At 41.2% G+C, this 24,534-nt stretch overlaps 1 protein-coding gene across 7 annotated transcripts in view; it reads left to right on the top strand.

Moving 5' to 3' along the window:
- elmo1 (engulfment and cell motility 1 (ced-12 homolog, C. elegans)) overlaps positions 1–24,534 on the top strand; it is a 277,185-nt gene that overhangs the window by 132,510 nt on the left and 120,141 nt on the right. For all 7 annotated transcript variants that reach the window (XM_043719203.1, XM_043719204.1, XM_043719200.1 and 4 more), the window contains 3 exons: positions 1,209–1,331; positions 3,851–3,979; positions 21,220–21,324. In XM_043719203.1, coding sequence (XP_043575138.1) covers positions 1,209–1,331; positions 3,851–3,979; positions 21,220–21,324 — 357 coding nt within the window. The remainder of the gene's footprint in view (positions 1–1,208; positions 1,332–3,850; positions 3,980–21,219; positions 21,325–24,534) is intronic.

The raw sequence follows: 24,534 nt of genomic DNA, 5'->3' as shown, positions 1-24,534 counted from the left end.
CAGCTAATGATCCTTTGGATGTGCATGCTGATTGGGTGGTAAATGAGGATAAGAGGGACGGTTCTGCTGTGGTCGAAGGGAGGAGAGGGGGTGAAGGCCAAAGTGCAGGAGATAGATTGCACATGGCTGAGGGCCCTGTCAACCACAGTGGTGGGGAATCCCTTGGTTGAGGAAGTAGATGGACATTTCAGAGGTGCCCTTGTCAAAGTTGGCATCAAGAGAACTTTTGAGACAGAGGAACTGGGAAAATGGAATAGTGTGTTTATAGAAAGCAGGGTGTAAGGATGTGTAGTCAAGATAACTGAGGGAGTTTGTGGGTTTATAGTGAATAATGGTGGCCAGCCTGTCCTCAGAAATGGAAACTGAAATGTTAAGGAGGGGAAGGGAGAAGTCAGAGGTGAACCAGGTGAAAGTGAGAACGGGGTAGAAATTTGAAGCAAAATAAATAAACTTTTTCAATTCCAGATGAGAGGGGCAAGTAACACTGATGATGTCATTGATGTACCAGAGAAAGAGTTGTGGTTGGGAGTCAATGTTGGACTGGAACAAGTTCCATGCACCCATAAAGAGTCAGGTATAACTGAAGTCCATGAGGGTGCATGGTCACTCCTCTGAATTGAAAAAAAGTGAAAGGAGTTAAAAGAGAAGTTGCACTTAGTGGATAAAAGCAAATTACTGCAGATGCTGGAATCTGAAACCAAAAGAGAAAATGCTGGAAAATCTCAGCAGGTCTGGCAGCACCTGTAAGGAGAGAAAAGAGCTTTGACAAAGGGTCAGTTAGACTCGAAACATCAGCTCTTTTCTCTCCTTACAGATGCTGCCAGACCTGCTGAGATTTTCCAGCATTTTCTCTTTTGGCTGCGCATAGTGAGGATGTGTTTGTCCAGGCAGAGACAGATGGTGATGGACGAGGATGGTTCAGGCCTGTTAAAAATACTTGGATGAGCACTTGAAATGTTGCAGTCAAGGCTATGGACCAAGAGTTATAAATGAGATTGGTATAGATTTAAGAATAATTTTTGCCAGTGCAGTCTTGATGTGCTGAAGGGCCTCTTTTGTATTGTATGATTGTGCAATTCTAAGTTGATCCTATTTTAATTTGGGTGTTGTTCCTTGCTCATATGTTGCTCTCCAGTAGTAGTGTAACTGAGCATAGATTATGAATAGACTGCTGATCATTTTTTAAATGAATTCTTTCCGTACAATAGCATGTCATTCGTGGAACCCGAACCATTCAGACTGAAATGGCCCACCAGCTCTATGTTCTTCAAGTACTCACTTTTAACCTTCTGGAGGACCGAATGATGACTAAGATGGATCCACAGGATCAAGTGAGTATTTTGTTTTCAGTCTATGTTAATTGGTGAGGTCTGCACAATGATTATACCCCAACACTGTTTCATTCAGTGCCAGTCAGAGCTATGTTTGAAAGCTTCCTCATTGCACCAGCTGCTGTATGCTACTCACAATCTTGATCCACTGACTGCAGCAAATGGTTTGGAATTCAACTAACTCCAGCCTTCAAGTGCAGGGATGTAAAACTTAATTCTCGGAACGCGAGCATCACTGGCAAAGGTCAGAAGTCACACGGCACCTAGTTATAGTACACCAGGTTTATTTGAAATCACAAGCTTTCGGAGTGCTGCTCCTTGATCAGGTGAAGTGACGAAGGAGCGGCGCTCAAAAGCTTGTGATTTCAAATAAACCTGTTGAACTATAACCTGGTGTCATATGACTTTTGACCTTGTCCACCCCAGTGCAACACTAGCACCTTAACATCACTGGCAAAGGCAGTGCTAATTACCGATCGGTAATTATACTGAGATGATGGTGATGAGCTGCCTTCTTGACCCTTTGTGTTGCTTGATAGGTAATTGCAATTTCTAGTAAATGTTCCCCATGTTGTTGTGGACAGGAGTTATACTCAAACTCAGCAGGGTAATGACAATATGTAGTGACAAATTTCTATTAAAAGAGGAGGTAGAGAGAAAACAGACTGGTTAGCCTGAGGTCAATAGTGGAGAAAATGCCAGAGTTCTTAATAAAGTATTTAATAGCAGAGCACTTGGAAAACTGTGACAGGACCAGATGGAGCCAGCATGGATTTACGAAAGGGAAATCATGCTTGAGAAATCTACTGGAATTTTTCAAGGACATAACTAGTAGCATTGCTAAGAGGAAGTCAGTGAATGTGGTTTTCATGGACTTTCAGATGACTTCAGTTAAGGACCTACATAAGAAATGAGTGTGTAAAATGAAAGCGTATGAGATTAGGGGTAATGTACGAACATAGGTAGAGAACTGGAAGGCAGATAGGAAACAAAGGGTATGAATAAATGGGGTCTTTTTCCGAGTGGCAGGCAGTGATTAGTGGAGTACTCCAGGGATCAGTGCTGCGACCCAGCTGTTTACAAAATGTATCAATAATTTGGATGAGGAAACTCAATACAATATCTTCACATTTGCTGATGAGACAAAGTTGAGTGGGAGTGTGAACTGTGAGGAGAATGCAGAGATGCTTCAATGTGATTTGGACAAGTTGAGTGAGTGGAAAAATGCCTGGCAGATGAAATATAATTTGGATAAATGGGAGTTTTTACTTATTTCTAGATTCTATCCCAGATTTGAATTGAAATCACCTAGGTTATTAACCCGGGCCTGTGGATTATCAACTGTAGTAACAGAACCATTATATTTTCATTTCCAAGGTAGCACAGAAAAGAAAGCCTTTAATTTTTGGTAATATTTATTAGGCATTCTTGAAGAGGAGAGTAAATAATGTTGGAAAATTAATTATGGATACACTTAGGTGGTGGAATCTCAGTACTTAAGCTATGCGGTAGAAATTTTCAATTGAATAAAAGATGGCCCATGTTACATGCGCTCTTATTTATTGCTGTGGTGAGTTACATAGAACTTAAAGCACAGAAACAGCCCATTCTGCTCAGTGCTCTAACCGATGTTTGTGTGCACAAACCTCCTCCTGCTCTATTCCACTCAACCCTAAAAATTTCTCATACTAATCCTTTCTCCATCATGAGCTTATTCAATTTCCCCTTAAGGCAAATACCTGATGGGGAGGCTAAGAAGGAATTGTTTCATTTGCGAGCTCTCAGTTGCATAAGCACAAATACAGATTAGTTCTCCAGTGAAGGAGACAGAACCACAAGAAATTGTGGCTATCATAGAATTGGTTTGGCAAGTAGGTTAATTTTTTCATGTTACATTTTAGACTGTCTTTCTGAATAAAGGCTTGTAGTGCATGAAAGTTCACTCAATATGTTAGTTTTTTCAACCCAAAAAACAGAGTCATTCCTTGCTATGTTGCTGCATTCTGTGGCCACCTTACAGGGAGATTTGATTTGGGAGACCAACATGAGTTCAGTTCCAAACAATTATCTGGATATCTTCATTGTTTGAGAAACAGAAAAGGTAAACCCTCCTTTCAGGGGTAAGAGGACAGACCTATGAGGAATGGTTGGGAAAACCTGGGATCTCTTCAGCATTAATAGGAGGGTGAGAAAGAAGAGATCACTGTATCATGAGTACTAAATTGTATGGACAGGATTGCAAACCATTGGTCAAAATTAAAACCTGGCTAGGGAGCAAAGAGACTTGAGTGTAGATGAGAAAAAATCCTCAATTAATATCAGTTAACGTTTCACACAAATCATCTAATGTTGTGATGGAGAAAGTGCAGCATTCTTTATTGGAAACGTCCAAAAGCCCCTCTCATGTGTGCTTATCTTCGTGGATAAAGTCATAGGAGTTTATGCTCTTTGACTCGTTGAGTCATTACATTTGTTTAGTTTTGTTTAATTAGTGATCTGTTTCTTGGTTCCTTTTACAGTCCCAAAGGGATATCATATTCGAACTGCGCAGGATTGCTTTTGATGCTGATTTGGAACCTACTAACAGTGGCAGTATTGAGAAGCGAAAGTCTATGTACACCAGAGATTATAAGAAACTGGGTTTCATTGTAAGTATGCACATTCATTGAAGAAATTCTCCAAAGATGGAAAACATTGGTTGTTTTAAGAGGCTGGGGTGTTTGAGAGTCATTTCTCTTCAATCTTCAAGCTTCTCTGTTCAGATTTCTCTACCTACTTACTTATTGGAATTCTTCAGAGTGAAAAAGATGCTCTTTGATTTGATTTATTGTAGTCACATGTACCTAAATACAGTGAAAAGTTTTGTTTTGCGAGTAGTACAGGCAGATCAGAGCAAGCAATGAAATACATATCAATAGGACGCTTTGATATCGCGAGGAATACAAGGTTACGGCTGCACAGGAGATTTGCAGAGCAAGATAAACATTATTTGAAGTTAGAAAGATCTGTTCAACAGCAGGGAAGAAGCTCTTCTTGAACCTGTTGGTGCATATGTTCAAGCTTCCCAGTGTTGAAGAGGGAAATGACCATATTGCTAAGACCAGTTAGTTCAGTGAATTGTTTCTTTACTCCCTGCTAATTTTCTTAATTGTAGAACCATGTGCCACATTTTCTGGAGCACCAAAGATGCTATGAATCTTTAGTTCCTGTTGCTTATTTGTCTTGACATCCATAATGACGAGGTGTTGTGGAGAAGGCTTATGATTAGCTGGTAAATGGCTATGAAAGCTAGTCTGTCAGTTCATTAAAGTATCCCAGTTTTTCATATTGACCTTGCATCATTGACAAATCAGCGATCTGTTACTGTAGTTATACAAACTAGGAAAGTTTACACCAGGTAATCCGTGAAATCTGGAAATATTTAGCAGATCAGAAAGCAGTTGGATGAGAGAAACATAGTTAACGCTTTTCCAGAATCAGATGTAACCACTTTTAAGCAAGTATTGGCAGTGCAAAGTTAGAATATTTTCAATAAGCTAGCAATTTTATTTTAAACTTACAATTTTATTTCATTTATTAACAATGATCATGCCACAAAGCATTAAAACCCGTTATATTTTAAATATTTTCTAAAATCAACCTAATTCTGTAGGTGCTGTCAGACATGTTGTGCATTTCTAGCATTTGCTGGGTTTTGTTTTGTTTCAGAGTTCCAGTATTTCTAGTACAGTGTATTTGTTTTGTTTTATATGAGAATTGTGCCAGCCTGATTGATTCCACCTCATTTTAGTGGAATAGCTTAGCTTTTGTTTGATGAAATGGTGGGTCAGTGGCATGGTGAGAGTTAATAATGCAAATTAAGTTGCAAGTTTAAAATTAAAACTTTCCGAGAGTAATAAGACTCCAACTGTGTGTCGTCAAAAACCTTTGGAGAAGAAACTTCGCTTCTAAGAATACCATATTAGTTCAAATTTGTTCCATAAATAAAGTGGTTCTAGTTTATTTTTGTAAGTTGCTTGTTTTCCTGCAGCTTATATTTCTATTGTTTTGTGGTCACATGCTTTTCATTCCTGTACTGGCTTTAATTTTTTTTAATTATGTCTCTGTATTCATTCTGATTATTCTAACTGTTGTATAATTTTTTTTGTTGTTTTATGTCAGTGCATTAAATGGTTTAATTTAACTTTTGTGCAGTCATTTTAGTTTTCCACGCACACTTTCTGATTTTGATTGCAAGCTAAAGATTACCTACTGGCAACGCATTAATGTCCAGCTGTTTTTGTGACTTACTTGGAGTTCTGAGATTAATTTTGTACTGGGCACAAATTCCTGGAGATGGATGAGTATCCAGAATTGGCATAATGGCTGTAGCCCAAGGGCAACATTTCAGTGTCTTTCTTCTAGGGACAAACTAATAGTTGTCAGTGTCATGCTGTGTGTAGTTGTCTGTTTCTTATTGCACAAAGCTTGTTTGGTGGATGACCTACATTTCATAGTTGCTTTTGTTTCTTTGATTTGCTGTTGGCTCATCTCATTTTAATGTTATAAGTTAGAACGTTGAACAGTACAGCAAAGGAATGGACCCTTCAGCCCACCATGTTGTGCTGAACATGACACCAAATTAAACTAATCCCCTTCTGCCTGCACTTGGTCCATATCCGTCCATTCCTTGCATATTTGTTATAACACAGAAGCGAACCTTTTCTGTCAATTAAACCAAACACCCAGAAAAGCTCACCTTGCCTTGAAATCTGTAAAAATATGAATGACAGAGAACTTCTAAATCCCACTATTTGAAGAAAATTAATTCACCATAAGTGAACATTAAACAAAACGACTATTCACAAATCCAAGCCCCCCCTTTCTCTCAACTGCTTACTATCTGACTCCAATTCCATCATAATATGCTGTTCCAACAAGACACTTATTAAAATTACAATAACAATCTCAAAACTCCACAGTCTGTGTCTTCTTCTGTGTCTTTTGACTTCCTGGCTGCTGATCTCCCTGGGCCATTTTCTTTCTTTTTACTGTGAGTATGTTTCACATGAAAAGGTACCTTTGATAGAAAGTGTTTTCTAATTTCTTTAAGAGTAAGATGTTAGATTGGCAGTTTCTCTCTCTACAGCAGTTGCTTTCAGACCAATTTCAAAGTGTTTTTATATGCGCCCCCCCCCCCCCGTCCCATAGCACATTAAGTTCTTATAATTTGATTAGTTTCCAGATGTCACAACAATAAATTCAAACTCAATTTGGTTTTTGAATCCTGGCCATAATTTAAACTGGTCAAATTCGAATTGTTGTCAAACAACAACTAATACTCAAGTATCCATTTAATAGCCAATTGTTACATTTGGAACAGCCTGACCTTTAGCTGGCAGCTGTGGCTATACTTTAAATTCAGAACAGCACTTTCTATCTTAAAGTGACCATACATGCTTTCGATTTTGTAACATGTTCATGTGCTTATCTAAAATCTCTTAAATGCCCCTATCATATCTGTGTCCACCACCACCCCTTGTAGCACATTCCAGACTCCTACCACGCCTTGTGTAAAAAATAACTTGCCCCTCGCATCTCCTTTGAACTCCCCCCCCCTCCCCCCGCCAACCTTAAATGCATGCCCCCTAATATTAGATAATTCAGGTCGGTGGGGGGGGAAGCTTCTGACTGTCAACCCGATCTATGCATCTCATGATTTTATGGTTTGAATCTGAGATTAACTTCATAAACCTGTAGAATTATTATGGCTGAAAATGTGTTGCTGGAAAAGCGCAGCAGGTCAGGCAGCATCCAGGGAACAGGAGAATCGATGTTTCGGGCATAAGCCCTTCTTCAGGAATGTAGAATTATTATGCCCATTGTATCTGATGGTAGAAACAGGGAAATTTTAAATGTCTTGTTTCTCCTCCTCTTCCTGAGGACTGTGTGTTTTTTGGGTATTCTTCAATATCTCACTCTGGTGAACCACAGTGTATGAAATGAAATATTGGTTGTTGGCTGTGTGGGAATAACAATTGGACCATTCTGAGCTTTTTAACATGAAGGGTATATGATGAAATGTAACCTCCCTTCCCCCCACCCCCACCCCAACTTTCACTAAGCTGACGGCACTGCTTTCATAAGCAAGACAGAAATGTATGGGAAAAGGCAGGTGAAACATTGAAAAATGCTTTTATTGCAACAATAAGAGAAAAGTCAAAAAAGGTGCAAAATTTCTTTCAAATGGACTTGAACCTGAACGTTGAGTGGTAAATATTTCAAAAGTTGGCTTTGATTTTGCAGTTAGTGATGATGGAATAAACAATTTTCTTCAGGTTCTCAGAACAGATTTGCACCAACTTGCCATCTGATCCAATGTTATTTCAGATCTGTCCTCGAGTTCACTGTTGTATGCTAAATCCTAGTTTCAAGTGACTGTGAACAAACTCCAAGTTAGAGCCGGAGACTCCAGAGAGTTCAAACTTACTTCACTTGATAGTGCTTGAGAAAGCATTTAAAACCTGCTCTGATTCATGGGTGACTATAGTCTGACCGTGATCCCATGACTTGACTCTTTGTGTGCCCCGAGCCTCAATCCACCCTCACCCACTTGTCGCTCCACACCCTCACCTATCCACATCTTCACCCCTCACCACCTGTCCCCACCCCACCCTCACCCCAGAACATTGCCAAAAACCCCTCTACTGTCGCGTTCTCCTTTGCCCGCTGTCCATCATGCCACCCCCCCCCCCATCCCTAATGCCTGACCACACGTCACCCTACCCACTTACTGTTTGGAATATGGCATCTCGTGCTCTAAAAAGGTGTGTGGCATGCCCTTCCAGGCTGATTCCACACTGCGAGGCGTCAGCTGGATTGAAGATGGACTCAGCTCTCTGACATCAGAACCTGAGCACAGAAATGTGGAATGTGACTTAAAGTAAGGAAGTTAGGTGTGAGTTCAGCAGTCCATCAGCAGGGATTGCTGCTCTCAAAAGATTAAGGACATCGCCTTCACTCCCTCTTACACCACCTTATGTATCTTGACTTCTTCAACCTACACTTCACTAAACCATTTCTCTTTCACTGTTTCTCCTGTGTAATCCACTTCCAACACCTTTTCCTAATGCTATTCCTACCTGCTGCTTCATATTGAGCAATGACTTTGTTGTGCTCAGCAGGTTACCTCCAATGATATATTTCTGGCTCCCTGCAAACTCTCTCTATCATGTGCTGCCTAAGTTGTCATATGTCCATGTCTCAGGCTTAGCTCTCTGTCGCTGCCGGACCACCTATTGGAAAGAGGCAAAACTTTGTTTGCCATTAACTGTTAGCAAGGCAAAACTTTTCAGGACTTGCCTGAACCTCAAAGCTCCATTTCCCTTGCTGCCTGATCATTCAACATGATTTTACACAACCTTGGTCTTCAATATACAGCTGCTTTGTTCTTGAGTGCATAAACAGTTTGCACGATAGAATGAAATTCTTCAATTGTCTCAGAGCTTCCAAAAGAGCTTTACCAGGTTATAAATTGCTTTTTGAAGTTCTGCCACTGTGTAAACTGTGAAACACTGCAGCTGGTTTGTACACAGCAAGCTCCCACAAAATGAGATAAAGACCAAATAATCTATTTTAATGATGTTGGTTAGGGAATAACTATGAGCCAGAGCACTTGGTGGGCTGTGGTGGGTCTGACTCTCCTGCTGTTCTTTGTATAATGTCTCAGGATCTTTCACATCCACCTGAAAGAACTGGTGGCTGCTGGATAAACTTTCATCTCTTCCATGTGGCACATCTTGGTGAGGTGCCAGTCTGCATGTAATTCTATCTCTTGAATGTGAATTGAACCCTAGACTCAGGGGATGCTATGTCTGAGCCGTAGTCAGCAACCTTTAATGTGGGATCATTTTTTTAAAATAATGAACTTGCTTGGTTTTCTTATGACACATCACTGTGGCCATCACTTCCTGATGTGGGACGTGAACCTCAACCTTGTGTCCTGAGTGTGCCCTAAGTCCCGCTTGACTTTATGTTAATATATTTTCAGATTTATACTATTCATAGGAAAGGGGGCCCACAACAGTATGACCTTGTAACATTATTCCATGGACTTTTATGACATGCCATCTTTTAGACTCATTTACATTCTGGAACATAGTCTTAAAATATAAATAAAAACCTTAAGCTGAAACTTTGATCCCTGTGCGCAGTTGTATAAAATCAATTGGAGGTAATATTTGACATTACATGCTTGACCTTTTGTGGTGAAATGAACAAGAAATTGAAGTACACATTTGACATTTCAATTTTTTGTTGTTGACATTTAAGTGTTTTAACAAGAAGACTTTAAAAATTACATCAAAATGGCATTTTTGAAATTTAGCTTGACTATGATGATTAAATCTGAAAATGAATAATGAAGTTTTGGAAAGTAAAAGAGCTTCACACTTTTACGTCTTTAAACAAATGCCTTTTTTTGTGTTGTTCAGAGTCATAGAGATGTACAGCATGGAAAGAGACCCTTCAGTCCAACTCGTCCTAAATTAATCTAGTCCCACCTGCCAGCACTTGGACCATATTCATCTAAGCCCCTCCTATTCATATACCTATCCAGATGTCTCTTAAATGCTGTAACTGTACTAGCCTCCACCACTTCCTCTTGCAGCTCATTCCACACAAGCACCATCCCTTAGGTCCCTTTTAAATCTTTCACCTCTCACCTAAATCTATGCCCTCTAGTTATGGACTCCCCATCGCAGGGAAAAGACCTTGCCTATTTACCCTATCCATACTCCTTATGGTTTTATGAACCTCTTTAAGGTCACCCCTCAGCCTCTGATGCTCCAGGGAAAACTGCCCTAGCCTAGCCTTCTAGTTATGGACTCCCCATCCCAGGGAAAAGACCTTGCCTATTTACCCTATCCATACTCCTTATGGTTTTATGAACCTCTTTAAGGTCACCCCTCAGCTCTGACGCTCCAGGGAAAACTGCCCTAGCCTATTCAACCTTTCCCTATAGCTCAAATCCTCCAACCGTGGCAACATCCTTGTAAATCTTTACTGAACCCTGTCAAGTTTCACAACATCCTTCCAATAGAAGGGAGACCAGAACTGCACACTATATTCCAAGATTGGGCGAACCAATGTCCTGTATAACCGCAACTTGACCTCCTAACTTCTGAACCCAGTGGTCTGACCAATAAAGAAAGCATACCAATTGCCACCTTCACTATCCTATCCACCTGTGACTCTATTTTCAAGAAACTATGAATCTGCATACCAAGGTGTCTTTGTTCAGCAACACTCCCCAAGACTTTATCATTAAGTGTATAACTCCTGCCCTGATTTGCCCTTCCAAAATGCAGCATCTCCCATTTATCTAAAATAAACTCCATCTGCCACTCCACAGACCATTGGCCCATCTGATCAAGATCCTGTTGTGCCTTCTCCTCTGTAATATGGACATTTTTCAAGATGTCATCATCTATTTCACTGCATTCTATATCTTCCACGTCCTTCTCCACAGTAAACATTGATGAGAAATACTCGTTTAGGATCTCCCTCATCTCCTGCAGCTCCACAAAAAGGCTGCCTTGCTGATCTTTATTTACCCTTTTATCCTTAATGTATTTACAAAATCCCTTTGGATTCTCCTTACTCCTATTTGCCAAAACTAGCTCATGCCCCCTTTTTGCCCTCCTGATTTCCCTCTTAAGTGTATTGAATACAAACAGAGAAGGTGGTAAGGGGGCAGAGGGAGGAGGTGTGTGTGGTCGGGTTCCAGCATTACTCATCAAGGACAGTATTACGGTGGCAGAAAGGACATTTGAAGACTCGTCAACTGAGGTAGTATGAGCAGAAGTTAGAAACAGGAAAGGAGAGGTCACCCTGTTGGGAATTTCCGATCGACCTCCAAATAGTTCCAGAGATTTAGAGGAAAGGATAGCAAATACGATTCTCGATAGGAGTGAGAATGACAGTGTCATTGTTATGAGGGACTTCAACTTCCCGAATATTGACAGGAAAGACTTTAGATGCATCAGTTTTTGTCCATTGTGTGCGAAGGGTTTTCTAATGCAGTATGTAGACAGGTCAACAAGGGGGGAGGTTACATGAGATTTGGTACTAGGTCATGAACCCATCCAGCTGTTAGATTTGGAGGTAGGTGAGCACGTTGGTGATCGTGACCAGAATTCAGTTATATTTAATTTAGCGAAGGAAAGGGCTAGATATACACAGGAGGGCAAGAGCGACAGCGAGGGGAAAAGCAATTACGATGTGATTAGACAAGATTTAGGATGCATAGAATGGGGAAGCAAAGTGCAGGAGATGGGCACAATTGAAATATGGAGCTTCAGTAGAGGAAAAAATAGCAAAGATGATTCTCAATAGGAGCGAGAGTGACAGGGTAATTGTTATTGGGGACTTTAACTTTCTAAATATTGACTGGAAATACTATAGTTCGAGTACTTTAGATGGGTCAGTTTTTTTCCAATGTGTGCAGGAGGGTTTCCAGACACAATATATAGATAGGCCGACAAGGGGCGAGGCCACTTTGGATTTGGTACTGGGTAATGAACCTGGCCAGATGTTCGATTTGGAGATAGGTGAGCACTTTGGTGATAGTGACCATAATTCAGTTATGTTTACTTTAATAATGGAAAGGGATAGGTATATAATGCAGCGCAAGAGTTATAGCTGGGGGAAAGACAATTATGATGCGATTAGGCAAGATTTTATGATGCATAAGATGGGGCAGGGGATGGACATAATTGAAATGTGGAGCTTATTCAAGGACCAGCTACTGTGTGTCCTTGAGAAGTATGTACCTGTCAGGCAGGGAGAAAGTTGTCGAGTGAGGGAGCCATGTTTTATTAAGGAAGTTGAAGCTCTTGTCAAGAGGAAGAAAAAGGCTTATGTTAGTATGAGACATGTAGACTCAGTTAGGGCACTTGAGAGTTACAAGTTAGCCAGGAAAGACCTTAAGAGAGAGCTGAGAGAGCTAAGAAGAGCCAGGAGGGTACATGGTAAGTCATTGGTGGATAGGATCAAGACCTTCCAAAGGTTTATCAGGAATAAAAAAAAAATTTAGGGCCAATCAAGGATAGTAGTGGGAAGTTGTGCATGGAGTCAAAGGAGATAGGGGAAGCGCCAAATGAATATTTTTCATCAGTATTCACACTGGAAAAAGACAATGTTGTTGAGGACAATACTGAGATACAAGTTACTAGATTAGACGGGATTGAGATTCACAAGGAGGAAGTGTTAGTAGTTCTGCAAAGTGTTAAAATAGTTAAGTTCCCTGGGTCAGATGGGATTTATCCTGGGATTCTCTAGGAAGCCAGGGAGGAGATTGCTGAGCCTTTGGCTTTGATCTTTGTCATCATTGTCGACAGGAATAGTGCCAGGAGACTGGAGGATAGCAAATGTTATTCTCTTATTCAAGAAGGGGAGTAGAGACAACCCTAGTAATTATAGACCAGTGAGCCTTACTTCAGTTGTGGGTAAAATGTTGGAAAAGGTTAAAAGAGATGGGATTTATAATCATCTAGAAAGGAATAATTTGATGAGGGATAGTCAACATGATTTTGTGAAGGGTAGGTCATGCCTCACAAACCTTATTGATTTCTTTGAGAAGGTGACCAAACAGGTGGATTAGGGTGGAGCGGTTTATGTGGCTGGATGTAGGTTGCTCGCTGAGCTGGAAGGTTCATTTCCAGACGTTTCATCACCATACTAGGTAACATCTTCAGTGGACCTCCTGGCGAATTAAGGCATTTGATAAGGTTCCCCACGGTAGACTATTGCAGAAAATACAGAGGCATAGGATTGAGGGTGATTTAGTGGTTTGGATATCACCATACTAGGTAACATCTTCAGTGGACCTCCTGGTGAAGTGTGGCATTTATAAATTTCAGTAAGGCATTTGATAAGGTTCCCCACGGTAGACTATTGCAGAAAATACAGAGGCATAGGATTGAGGGTGATTTAGTGGTTTGGATCAGAAATTGGTGAGCTGAAAGAAGACAGAGAGTGGTGGTTGATGGGAAATTCAGTCACTCGTGGTGTATCACGAGGATCTGTTTTGGTCCACTGCTGTTTGTCATTTTTATGAATGACTTGGGTGAGGGCTTGGAAGAATGGGTTGGTAAATTTGCTGATGTCACTAATGTCTGTAGAGTTGTGGAGAGTGCAGAAGGATGTTGCAGGTTGCAGAGGGACATAGATAAGCTCCAGAGCTGGAGGTGGCAAATGGAGTTTAATGCAGTAAAGTGTGAGGTGATTCACTTTGGAAGGATTAACCAGAATGCAGAGTACTGGGCTAATGGTAAGATTCTTGGTAGTGTAGATGAACAGAGAGATCTCAGTGTCCATGTAAGTTGCCACCCAGGTTGATAGGGTTGTTAAGAAGGCATACGTTGTGTTAGCTTTTATTGGTAGAGGGACTGAGTTTCGGCAGCGTGAGATGATGCTGTAGCTGTACAAAACTCTGGTGTGGCGACATTTGGAATATTGCGTACAGTTCTGGTCACTGCATTGTAGGAAGGATGTTGAAGCATTTCAAAGGGTTCAGAGGAGATTTACTAGGATGTTACTTGGTATGGAGGGAAGATCTTATCAGGAAAGGCTGAGGGACTTGAGGCTGTTTTCGTTAGAGAGAAGAAGATCGAGAGGTGAGTTAATTGAGACATACAAGATAATCAAAAGGGTTAGATAGGGTGGGCAGTGAGAGCCTTTTTCCTCGGATGGTGATTGGCTAGCACAAGGGGACACAGCTTTAAATTGAGGGGTGATAGATATAGGAAAGATGTCAGAAGTAGTTTCTTTACTCAGAGAGTAGTAGGGGTGTGGAACGCACTGCCTGCAACAGTTGTAGTCTCGCCAACTTTAAGGGCATTTAAATAGTCATCGGGTAGACATATGGACGAGAATGGAATAGCGTAGGTTAGATGGGCTTCAGATTGGTTCCACAGGTCGGCGCAACATCGAGGGCTGAACAGCCTGTATTGCACTGTAATGTTCTATGTCTATGTCTACGTCTACTGCCTTGATACTGTCCTAAGGATTCACTCAATCTCTACTGTCTCTACCTCACATATGCTTCCTTCTTTTTCTTGACCAAAACCTCAATTTCCCTAGTCATACACCATTCTCGATACACTTACTAGCCTTACCTTTCACCCTAACAGGGACATATTGTCTCTGGGCTCTCATTAACTCAGTTTTGAAAGCTTCCCATTTTCCAGCCATCCTTTTACCTGCAAACATCCGCTGCCAATCAACTTTTGCAAGTTCTTACCTAATACCGTCAAAATTGGCCTTCCTCCAATTTAGAACTTTACCCTTTGGATCCAGTCTATCCTTTTCCATCACTATTTTAAAACTAATAGAATTATGGTCACTGGCTCCAAAGTGCACCCCCACTGACACCTCAGTCACTTGCCCCATATTATTTTTCAAGTTTTGCACCTTCTGTAGTAGGTGCATCCACATACCGAATCAGAACATTTTCTTGTGCACACTCCTCACCATCTAAATCCGTAACAGTATGACAGTCCCAATCTCTGTTTGGAAACTTAAAATTCCCGACCATAACCACCCTATTATTCTTACAGATAATTGAGATCTCCTTACAAATTTGCTTCTCAATTTTCCTCAGTCCCAATAAATGATCATCCTTTTCTTACTTCAGTTCCACTGGAATAACTTCCCTGGCTGTATCCCTAAATAAGCTGTAATGCTATCCCTTATCAAAAACTGTGCTCCCCGTCCTCTCTTGCCCCCCTTTCTATCCTTCCTGTAGCATTTGTATCCTTGAACATTAAGCTGCCAGTTCTGTCCATCCCTGAGCCACATTTCTGTAATTGCTATGATATCCCAGACCCATATTCCCAACCATTCCCTGAGTTAATGCCTTCCCTGTTAGTCCTCTTGCATTGAAATAAATGTAGTTTATCATTCCTACCTTGTTCTGTGCTTTGTCCCTGCCTGCTCTGACTGTTTGTTTGACTTACTCCTTTTCCCAATTGTACCAGTCTCAGACTGATCTCTTACCTCACTATCTCCCTGGGGCCCACCCCACCCCCCCTCCTTACTAGTTTAAATCCTCCCAAGCAGCTCTAGCAAATCTCCCTGTCAGAATAATAGTCCCCTTCCAATTCAGATGCAATCTATCCTTCTTATACAGATCACCCCTACCCCAGAGGAGAGTCCAATGATTCAAAAATGTGAACCCTTCTCCCCTACACCAGCTCATCAGCCTGCATTCGTCTGCTCTATCCTCCTATTCCTCGGAGTTATCCAGATGTTACTACCCTTGAGGACCTCCTTTTTAAATTCATCCCTAACTTTCTATAATCTCCCTTCAGCATCTCATCCTTTCCTATGTCATTGGTGCCAATGTGGACAATGACCTCCTGCTGGTCCCTTTCCCCTTTGAGAATATTCTGCACCCTCTCTGAGACATCCTTGATCCTGTCATTAGGGAGGCAACACACCATTCTGATTACTTGCTGTTGGCTGCAGAAATGTCTGTCAGTGTCTCTAACTGGAGAGTCCCCTGTCATAATCGATTGCTTAGAACCTGACGTACCCCTTGTTACATTAAAGCCAATCTTGGTACCAGAAATGTGGTTGTTCCATTCCCCTGAGAGTCCATCACCCCTATGTTTTCCAAAACAGCATGAGATGGGGATAGCCACAGGAGACTTCTGCAGTACCTGCCTCCCTCTCCTAACTTTCCTGGAGGTAACCCATCTATCTGACTATATCTTCGGTTTTTCTCCCGTCCTATAATTGCCATCCATCATGCCCCCAGCCCCTGTAAACTCCTCAATTCCTAACTGCCACTCCAACCGATCCATGTGATCTGATAGGATTCACAACCAAACACACTTAGTGCAGACATAATCCTGAGTAACATGGAAACTCTCCCTACTCTCCCACATCTGACAAAAAAAGCACATCACTCTGCTAAAGGCCATCTTTGCACCTTAATAATCTACAGACCCAGAAAATAGCACAGTCTTACTGTTGTAAAAACACTGTTCGAGGCTAACTTAGTATCTATGTTTTATAGTTTTAAAATTTAATCAAGAGACAGATTTCAATAAAACATACAATCAAAAAAGAACCCACTCTACTCACTATTGTAGAGTTACATAAAAAAGAACACCAAGTTTACACATGAAACCGTACACTTAGCTGCTCTTGTACTGTGAGCTCTCTCATACAGGTCATCTCTAACAAGTATGCTATTTTGGAAAACATATTGGGGGGTGGACTCTCTGGGTGATTTAGCACGAACAGCCAAGGTCAGTTATGAATTGATGCTTTTTTTGTGTTGTTTGTTAAAATATTTTAAATATTGGCCACATACATATGGTTAAGGTTCTCAGTAATTTGGAGGTTGCCAACAGAATAACAGTGTGGTCTTTGGGCTCCCCATTATTCACACACAACAAATTTAAGCAAGGAATATGCGTAGTAGATATTCAAAGTTTTTTTTGTTTGAGTTACACAGCTTCCCTGTTTGCTTCATGATAATAGCAGCTCACAGTTGAAATGCAATTGATGGTGTGAAATTGCTGGAGGCAAGGGTTGCAGTAGATATGACCTAAACTTGCAACACATCCTGTTAGTTTTCTCTAAGTCCCCATGAAATAAGTTTTAACTTTATCAAAGTGATGGAAGGGGTTGTCCACAATCCTTTCAAGTGGCATTTGCAATAAAGTACCTGTTGCACAGCTTTGGCCAAGGCAATAGACAAAAGTATTCAACTCTAGTAGTGGAGTGAGAGTGACTGCTCATGACATTAAGACCACATTTGATTGCCTGTGGCATCAAGGAGCTCTGTCAAAAATGCAGTCAATGGGAATCAAAGGGAGAACTGTCCAGTGGTTGAAGTTGAACCTGGCAGAAATTAATGTGGTTGTGTTTGTGGGAGGTCAATCATTTAAAAAACCCAAGACATCGCTGTAGTTCCTCAAAGGATTATCCTTAGCCCAACTATCTTCAGCTGCTTCGTCAATGATCTTCCATTCATTGTAAGTTCAGAAATGTGGATATTTACTGATGTTGTGCACCATTCATGCTTCCTCAGATACTGAAGCAGACTACGTCCATGTGCAACAAAACCCAGACAATATTCGGTGATAACTGTTGATAAGTGGCAAGTAACATTTACACCACAAAAGTTTCAATCTCTGACCATCGCCAACAAGAGAAAAATCTAACCATATTGCCTTGAAGTTCAATGGCATTACTGTTGCAATGTCACTGGTGACCAGAAACTGAACTGAACCAAACACTGTGGCTACAAGAGCAAGTCAGATGCTAGTGTAAGTGTAATACACCTCCTGATTCCACAAAGCCTGATCACCATTTACAGGGTACATGTCAGGAATGTGATGGAATACTCCCCACTTGCTGGATGGATGTGACTCTAACAGCACTCAAGATGCTTGATAACGTTCAGGGCAAAACAGCCTGCTTGACTGTGGTGGTACCTTATCCACAACATTGAACGTTCACTGTCTTCACCATCGATGCACAGTGGCAACAGTATGTGCTATGTGCAAGGTGCATTGCAGTAACCCACCAAGGCCTCTCTGCCCGTATTTCCAAACCCACAAGCTCTACCATTTAGAAGGTCAAGGGCAGTAGATGCATGGGAACAATGTCACCTGCAGATTTCTCTCCCAAGTCGCACGCCAACCTGACGTGGCATTATACCACTGCTTCTCCACTGTTGCTGGATTCAAAATCTGGAAGTCACTCTGTAACAGTCCCTACACCCTAAGAGTTCAAGAACATAGCTTAACACTGTCTTCTCCAGGGCAATTAGGGATGGGCAGTAATTGCTGGATTAGCTGGTGACACCCAAATTCCATGAACAAATTAAAATATTATTTTTACCAATTATGTTTTCTGACTTTGTGAATTAACCTTCATAATAATGAAGTCTCATTCTTTCGTATTTTGATTGTTGGAAGTTTTGCACATGTTTCATATAATGCTTTTAAATTTGTTTTTACTTGCGTCCTCTTCCTGTTTTCTCTTCCTCTCTTTGTTTCTGTCTCGGTACCCGAACTGAGTTTGCACTTTCTCCTCAGTCCATGCAGTGTTTTTTTCACATCCGTTCAATCGGACTGATTTGGAAATAACGTGTGACTTGTTTGCTCATTCAGGACCCAGATGCCCTGTTTTTCCTGTAAGATTATCAGCTCACACTTACAATGATCTGCCATGGAATAACTTAAAGGAACAGGATAAACAGATGCCATCAACTACCTTGCTACAGTAAATTAGAGTCCACAGAATCCACCATTTCACTCTGCATGTGACGTTTTTTAAATTATCCATTATAACATTTTGCAATACCCTTTCTTAAATATAGAATTCAGATTCTGAATTTCTACTTTGCTGTACTGCATTTCTTTCCCAGTACTTCTTGGGAATTACCAAAACTATTTTAATGTAATTGTCTATCTGCATAAAGTATCCCAGGCAGAGCTATACATATATGTCTAGCTGTATGTTGCACTCATAGCTACAGAGATGAGAAATTTCCTCGGTTTGGCTTCGGTCGGGACCAAAAGTTTCGTAATTATACATTTCTACTGCTAGATTTTGTCCATAAAAGTCAGAGTGACTGATACTGGGGTGGGTGAAGAGCGAACAAATGATTTTTGGGGAATGGGATGTTGGATAGGTAAGGAGTGAGTAAGTGGTGACTGGAAAGATTTAGACAGTTTAGGAGAGTGGTCCAGGAAATGGCTGATGAAATTCAACGTGAGCAAATGCGAGGTCTTGCACTTTGGAAAAAAGAATACAGGCATGTACTATTTTCTAAACGGTGAAAAAATTCATAAAGCCAAAGTGCAAAAGGATCTGGGAGTGCTTGTCCAGGGTTCTCTAAAGTTTGATTTGCAGGTTGAGTCCATGGTTAAGAAAGCAAATGTAATGTTGTCATTTATCTCAAGAGGATTGAAATATTAAAGCAGCGATTTGCTTCTGAGACTTTGTAAAGCTCTAGTTAGGCCCCATTTAGAATACTGTGTCCAATTTTGGGCCCTACACCTCAGGAAAGACATACTGGCACTAGAGCATGTCCAGCGGAGATTCACATGGATGATCCCTGGAATTATAGGCCTAACATGATGAACAGCTGAGGATCCTGGGATTGTATTCATTAGAGTTTAGAAGGTTGAGAGGAGATCTAATGGAAACTTAGAAGACAATGCATGGCTGAGAAAGGCTGGACACTGGGAATTTGTTTCCTTTAGGCAGGAAGACTAGGACCCTTGGGCACAGCCTTAGAATTAGAGGGGGTCAATTTAGAATGGAAATGAGGAGATATTTCTTCAGCCAGAGAGCAGCGGGCCTATGGAATTCATTGCCATGGAGCGCAATGAATGTCTTCAAGGCAGAGATTGGTAAATTCTTGATCTCGCAAGGAATTAAGGGCTATGGGAAGAGTGCGGGTAAGTGGAGTTGAAATGCCCATCAGCCATGATTGAATGGTGGAGTGGATTCGATGGGCCGAATGGCCTTACTTTCACTCCTATGTCTTGTCGCCTTGTGGAAAATGGGTAGGTGGGAATGACTGACTGGTGGCTGAGTATGGGGTGATGGGTGAAGGATGGACTGACCATGACCTAGTGGTTGAGAGTGAATGAGTGGCAAGGACTGTGAAAGAGAGTGGGCAACAGGGTGGGTGCTGGAGGAGTGTGTGAGAGTAGTTGGGGGAGAGGGGGGAAGTGGTAGTGGGTGAGTGAATGAATATGTGACCAGTGAATGGGATTGAGCTGAAAGCATTTCTCTTGCTCTTGCTGAGCTAACCATGGTAGTTATCCATCAATATCAAAGCTCATTCGAGAAATCACAATGATTTGCATATGGTTGCTTTAAGTTAGGTGGAAGGAAGAGTGAAATCAAAACAGTGTGTGCTGGACAAACTCAGCAGGTCTGGTAGCATCTGTGGAGAGAAAAACTGAGTTGACATTTTGCGTCTTATATGAATTTTGTTTGGAATGACCTTTATCAACACACGGCATGGACAGCGATATGCTAAAGAGTCAAGCCAACCTGTTGTGTACAGCTGTGATACATTATGCATTAAGTCAAAAGAGTCCCTAGTCTTTTGGTGCAATTGGAGAGGCACAAATCCAGATCAAAGACTTGGAGAATTACAGTAGGTAGAATCAAGCAAATCCTTCTTTACTCCCTCTAAGTGACTGAGATTAATCCGGAGATCACACTGACTATGACGGTCATTAATTGTTGCCCAACTCTTATATAATGCAATCTCTAGACCAGAAACTTTGGCCCACAGTTAACTAGTCCTTAGCATAAAACTGTCACTGTGTTCCCTGGGACCATTATTCACTGGTTGCGGAGATTGGATTAGAAACCGCCTAACTTGCTGGCGTTTCTTCTCCTGTATTGTTTATAAACTTAGAAAATTTTCCTTGATAAATCATGAACCAGGGCTTTCTTTCAGAGGGTTTGAAATATGGAAATGAGAAGCAAATATTTACACATCCAGCTTGCATGATCTGGAGTATTTTGTATGAGAGGTAATGTAAACAGCTTCAATAATAACTTCCAAAAACGAATTAGATTAGCATTTGAAGGGAAACACTTGCAGGGCTCTTCGGAAAGAGCAGTGAGTTGGGACACAACCAAATAGCACAATTGAAGAGGTGACGTAGAAATAATGGACAAATGGCCTGCCCTGGTGCTTTCAGGTTCAATGATTTGCACATGAATGTAGCCTACCTGACCGGCGTAATCATATTGATCTGCTTAGCTTTTGGTGTGTCCACTGACGGTCAAGACAGAAGCAAGCTACTTGTTAACTGGAATGCTGTTTGTAAACTTTTTTTTGCTTCTTTCAATCTAGAATCATGTAAATCCAGCCATGGATTTTACCGAGACTCCACCTGGGATGCTGGCCCTTGACAATATGCTGTACTTTGCGAAGCACCATCAAGATGCTTACATTCGGGTAAGACCTGTCACTCAGTCTTATTTGTAGTCACAGTAGGCATCTCAGATCTTTGTACTGATGACTGCTGCCATAGTACATGGATCTGGAGTACAACAACAGGGAGATTATACATTTTCCAGTGTCTTGGCAAATCCTATCTTAAATACACTATTCATTGTTCAGGCAGCACAATTCCAAAACAATACATGGGAAGCCATGCAGACTAAGTTCACCAGAAAAATCTTGGAGATTAGAAAGTTAAATTATGAGGATGTCTTTCATAAACTTGGCTGATATTCCCTTCTAAACTAATTGGGCTCAGTGGTTAGCACTGCTGCCTCACAGCGCCAGGACACTGGGTTCAATTCCAGCCTGTGGCAATTGTCTATATGGAGTTTGCACCTTCTCCTTGTGCTAGTATCCTCTGGGTACTCCCATTTCCTTCCACAGTCCGAGGATGTGCAAGCATAGGTGGATTGATCATGAGAAATGCAGGGTTACAAGGATAGGGTGAGGGATGGTCTGGGTGGGATACTGTGCAGAGGGGTGGTGTCGGCTCAATGGGCCAAATGTCCTGCTTCCACACTTGTAGGGATTTTGTGAATTCTCAATCAAAGTATTTGAAAGGAAAAAAAGGATTAAATTGGACAGATACAGAGAAATTGTTTCCTCAGAAATGGGAATCATTGAATCAGTGTTAAAATTCAAACAAGGCAAGTGGAAGCTGGACAGTTCCACATAAAGGTTTTGTGGTAATTTGGAATTCTATCCTCCAAGAGGCTCTGAATCCTACAGCATGGGAGCCTTCAAAGGTGAGGTCGATAGACTTTCTTATGTTATGGTATTGAGAGTAATTGGAGATGAAATGCAGATTAGCTGGGACCTAATTGAATGGTGGAGCATGCCTGAGGGAATTGTGTATGTAATTTGGTTAAACCACTGGCTGTATCTCTGCAGTTCAGATGCATTTTATTTGCATAATTTGCTTACTTAACAAAATTTGTATTGTCTTGTACCAGAGCAACTTTGGTCACTGTGCTGAATACAATAAAATTCAATTACTTGCACCATAGAGCCAGGCCATTTGGTGCATTTGATCGATGTTGGAGTTACTTGTCTTACATGATCTTATTCCACTTTATGGGACCTTGCTTTTTTGGCATACTATTTTATTTCTTTTGCCTTGGATACTGACACATAGCTGACCAAAGTTTGTGCGAAGATTTGTAGCTCGGGTACTCGTTGTTGTGGTTCTGTTCGCCGAGCTGGAAGTTTTTGTTGCAAACGTTTCGTCCCCTGGCTAGGCGACATCATCAGTGCTTGGGAGCCTCCTGCGAAGCGCTTCTTTGATGTTTCCTCCGATGTTTATAGTGGTCTGTCCCTGCCGCTTCCGGTTGTCAGTTTCAGCTGCCCGCTGTAGTGATTGGTATATTGGGTCCAGGTCGATGTGTTTGTTGATGGAGTTTGTGGATGAATGCCATGCCTCTAGGAATTCCCTGGCTGTTCTCTGTCTGGCTTGCCCTATGATAGTAGTGTTGTCCCAGGCGAATTCATGTTGCTTGTTGTCTGCGTGTGTGGCTACTAAGGATAGCTGGTCGTGTCGTTTCGTGGCTAGTTGATGCAGACAAGCAACATGAATTCGACTGGGACAACACTACTATCATAGGGCAAGCCAGACAGAGAACAGCCAGGGAATTCCTAGAGGCATGGCATTCATCCACAAACTCCATCAACAAACACATCGACCTGGACCCAATATACCAACCACTACAGCGGACAGCTGAAACTGACAACCGGAAGCGGCAGGGACAGACCATTATAAACACTGGAGGAAACATCAAAGAAGCGCTTCGCAGGAGGCTCCCAAGCACTGATGATGTCGCCTAGCCAGGGGACGAAACGTTTGCAACAAAAACTTCCAGCTCGGCAAACAGAACCACAACAACATAGCTGACTCTTGACACTATGCTAATTGTTTGATCACTATCTGGATAAAAAACATTTCTCCTGAACTCCTTTATTAGAGTTATGGTCTGATTAGATTTATGGTGAGTAGCTGCTATAATTACCTCTAGTTTTGGACACTTCCATCTCTTACCCACAAGAAGTATCGTGTTTACACCACATCAGACCTCTTCACAATTTAAAACAAAAATCTATATCAGGTTATTTCTCAGTTCCCTCTGCTAATCATTTATCATCTCTTTTAGAAATGTGACTCATTGGCACTTCTAACAAAAAGTATGTTTTGGAATACATCAGTGTGCAAATGACATCAGTAATTGCTAGGGCTATATACCAGCTCTGATGAGAGATCTGTTTATTACAATGTAGCATGTATAATGCTGTTTCTTGCAAAGGGTCAGTAGTTAGAATGTGACTACTGAGTAGGTTGGCATGTTTGTCGTGATAAGTGGCAGGCCAGTGAAAAATGAGTGACAGCCAACAACTACGCAATCTAGAGAGGGTTAGCAAGAGTCATTTTCAGGCAGGAAGCTGTACCTATATGTATAGACCATTGGTTTCAGGTCTGAAGGTTTACAGAAGCTTTTTCCATGCTAGGTCTTCACATGCACTAGATAGATAATATAACATTTGGACTTTGTAGCACTGTGGGCTTAGCATTATTACAGTGTGATGCTGCACATATCAAGAGGTGAGAGACAATTGTTTAACATGCTGAAGAAGGACTTATCTACTTGGAACTGGCATCATGTCTTCTCAAGTTTATAGAACTTGAGTTTTGGATTGATTTATTGCTATCTTTTTATCTTGATGTGAAAGCTTGGGGCTTCAGAACAAAATTGATGAATCCCTTTGTAGTGCTCAGCACACAAGTTAATCAAATTTGATGCGTAGAAATCATGTTGCTGTGAGAATTATTTAAGTGCCAGAATTTGTCATGCACAGTATTAGTTGGTGTTTTGAAAGAAAATCTTTTGAGGATTCCAAAATTAATAAAAGGAAGAAACTAAATCAGTTTAGATGTTTTATGCAGGGACTGATGCAAAGAATAAAAGCGTCCACAATTTTATAATGATTATCCTTTATTATTTCACTGTTAAAGGCAAACGTATCATTAGAAAGCCATTAAATATTCCACAACACCAGGTTATAGTCCAACAGGTTTAATTGGAAGCACACTAGCTTTCGGAGCGACGCTCCTTCATCACAACCACCAATTAAACCTGTTGGATTATAACCTGGTGTTGTGTGATTTTTAACTTT

The sequence above is a fragment of the Chiloscyllium plagiosum genome, chromosome 29 (genome assembly GCF_004010195.1).
Source record: "Chiloscyllium plagiosum isolate BGI_BamShark_2017 chromosome 29, ASM401019v2, whole genome shotgun sequence".
In the NCBI taxonomy this organism is placed as follows: Eukaryota; Metazoa; Chordata; class Chondrichthyes; order Orectolobiformes; family Hemiscylliidae; genus Chiloscyllium; species Chiloscyllium plagiosum.
This window is presented reverse-complemented; position numbering and strand designations above follow the sequence as displayed.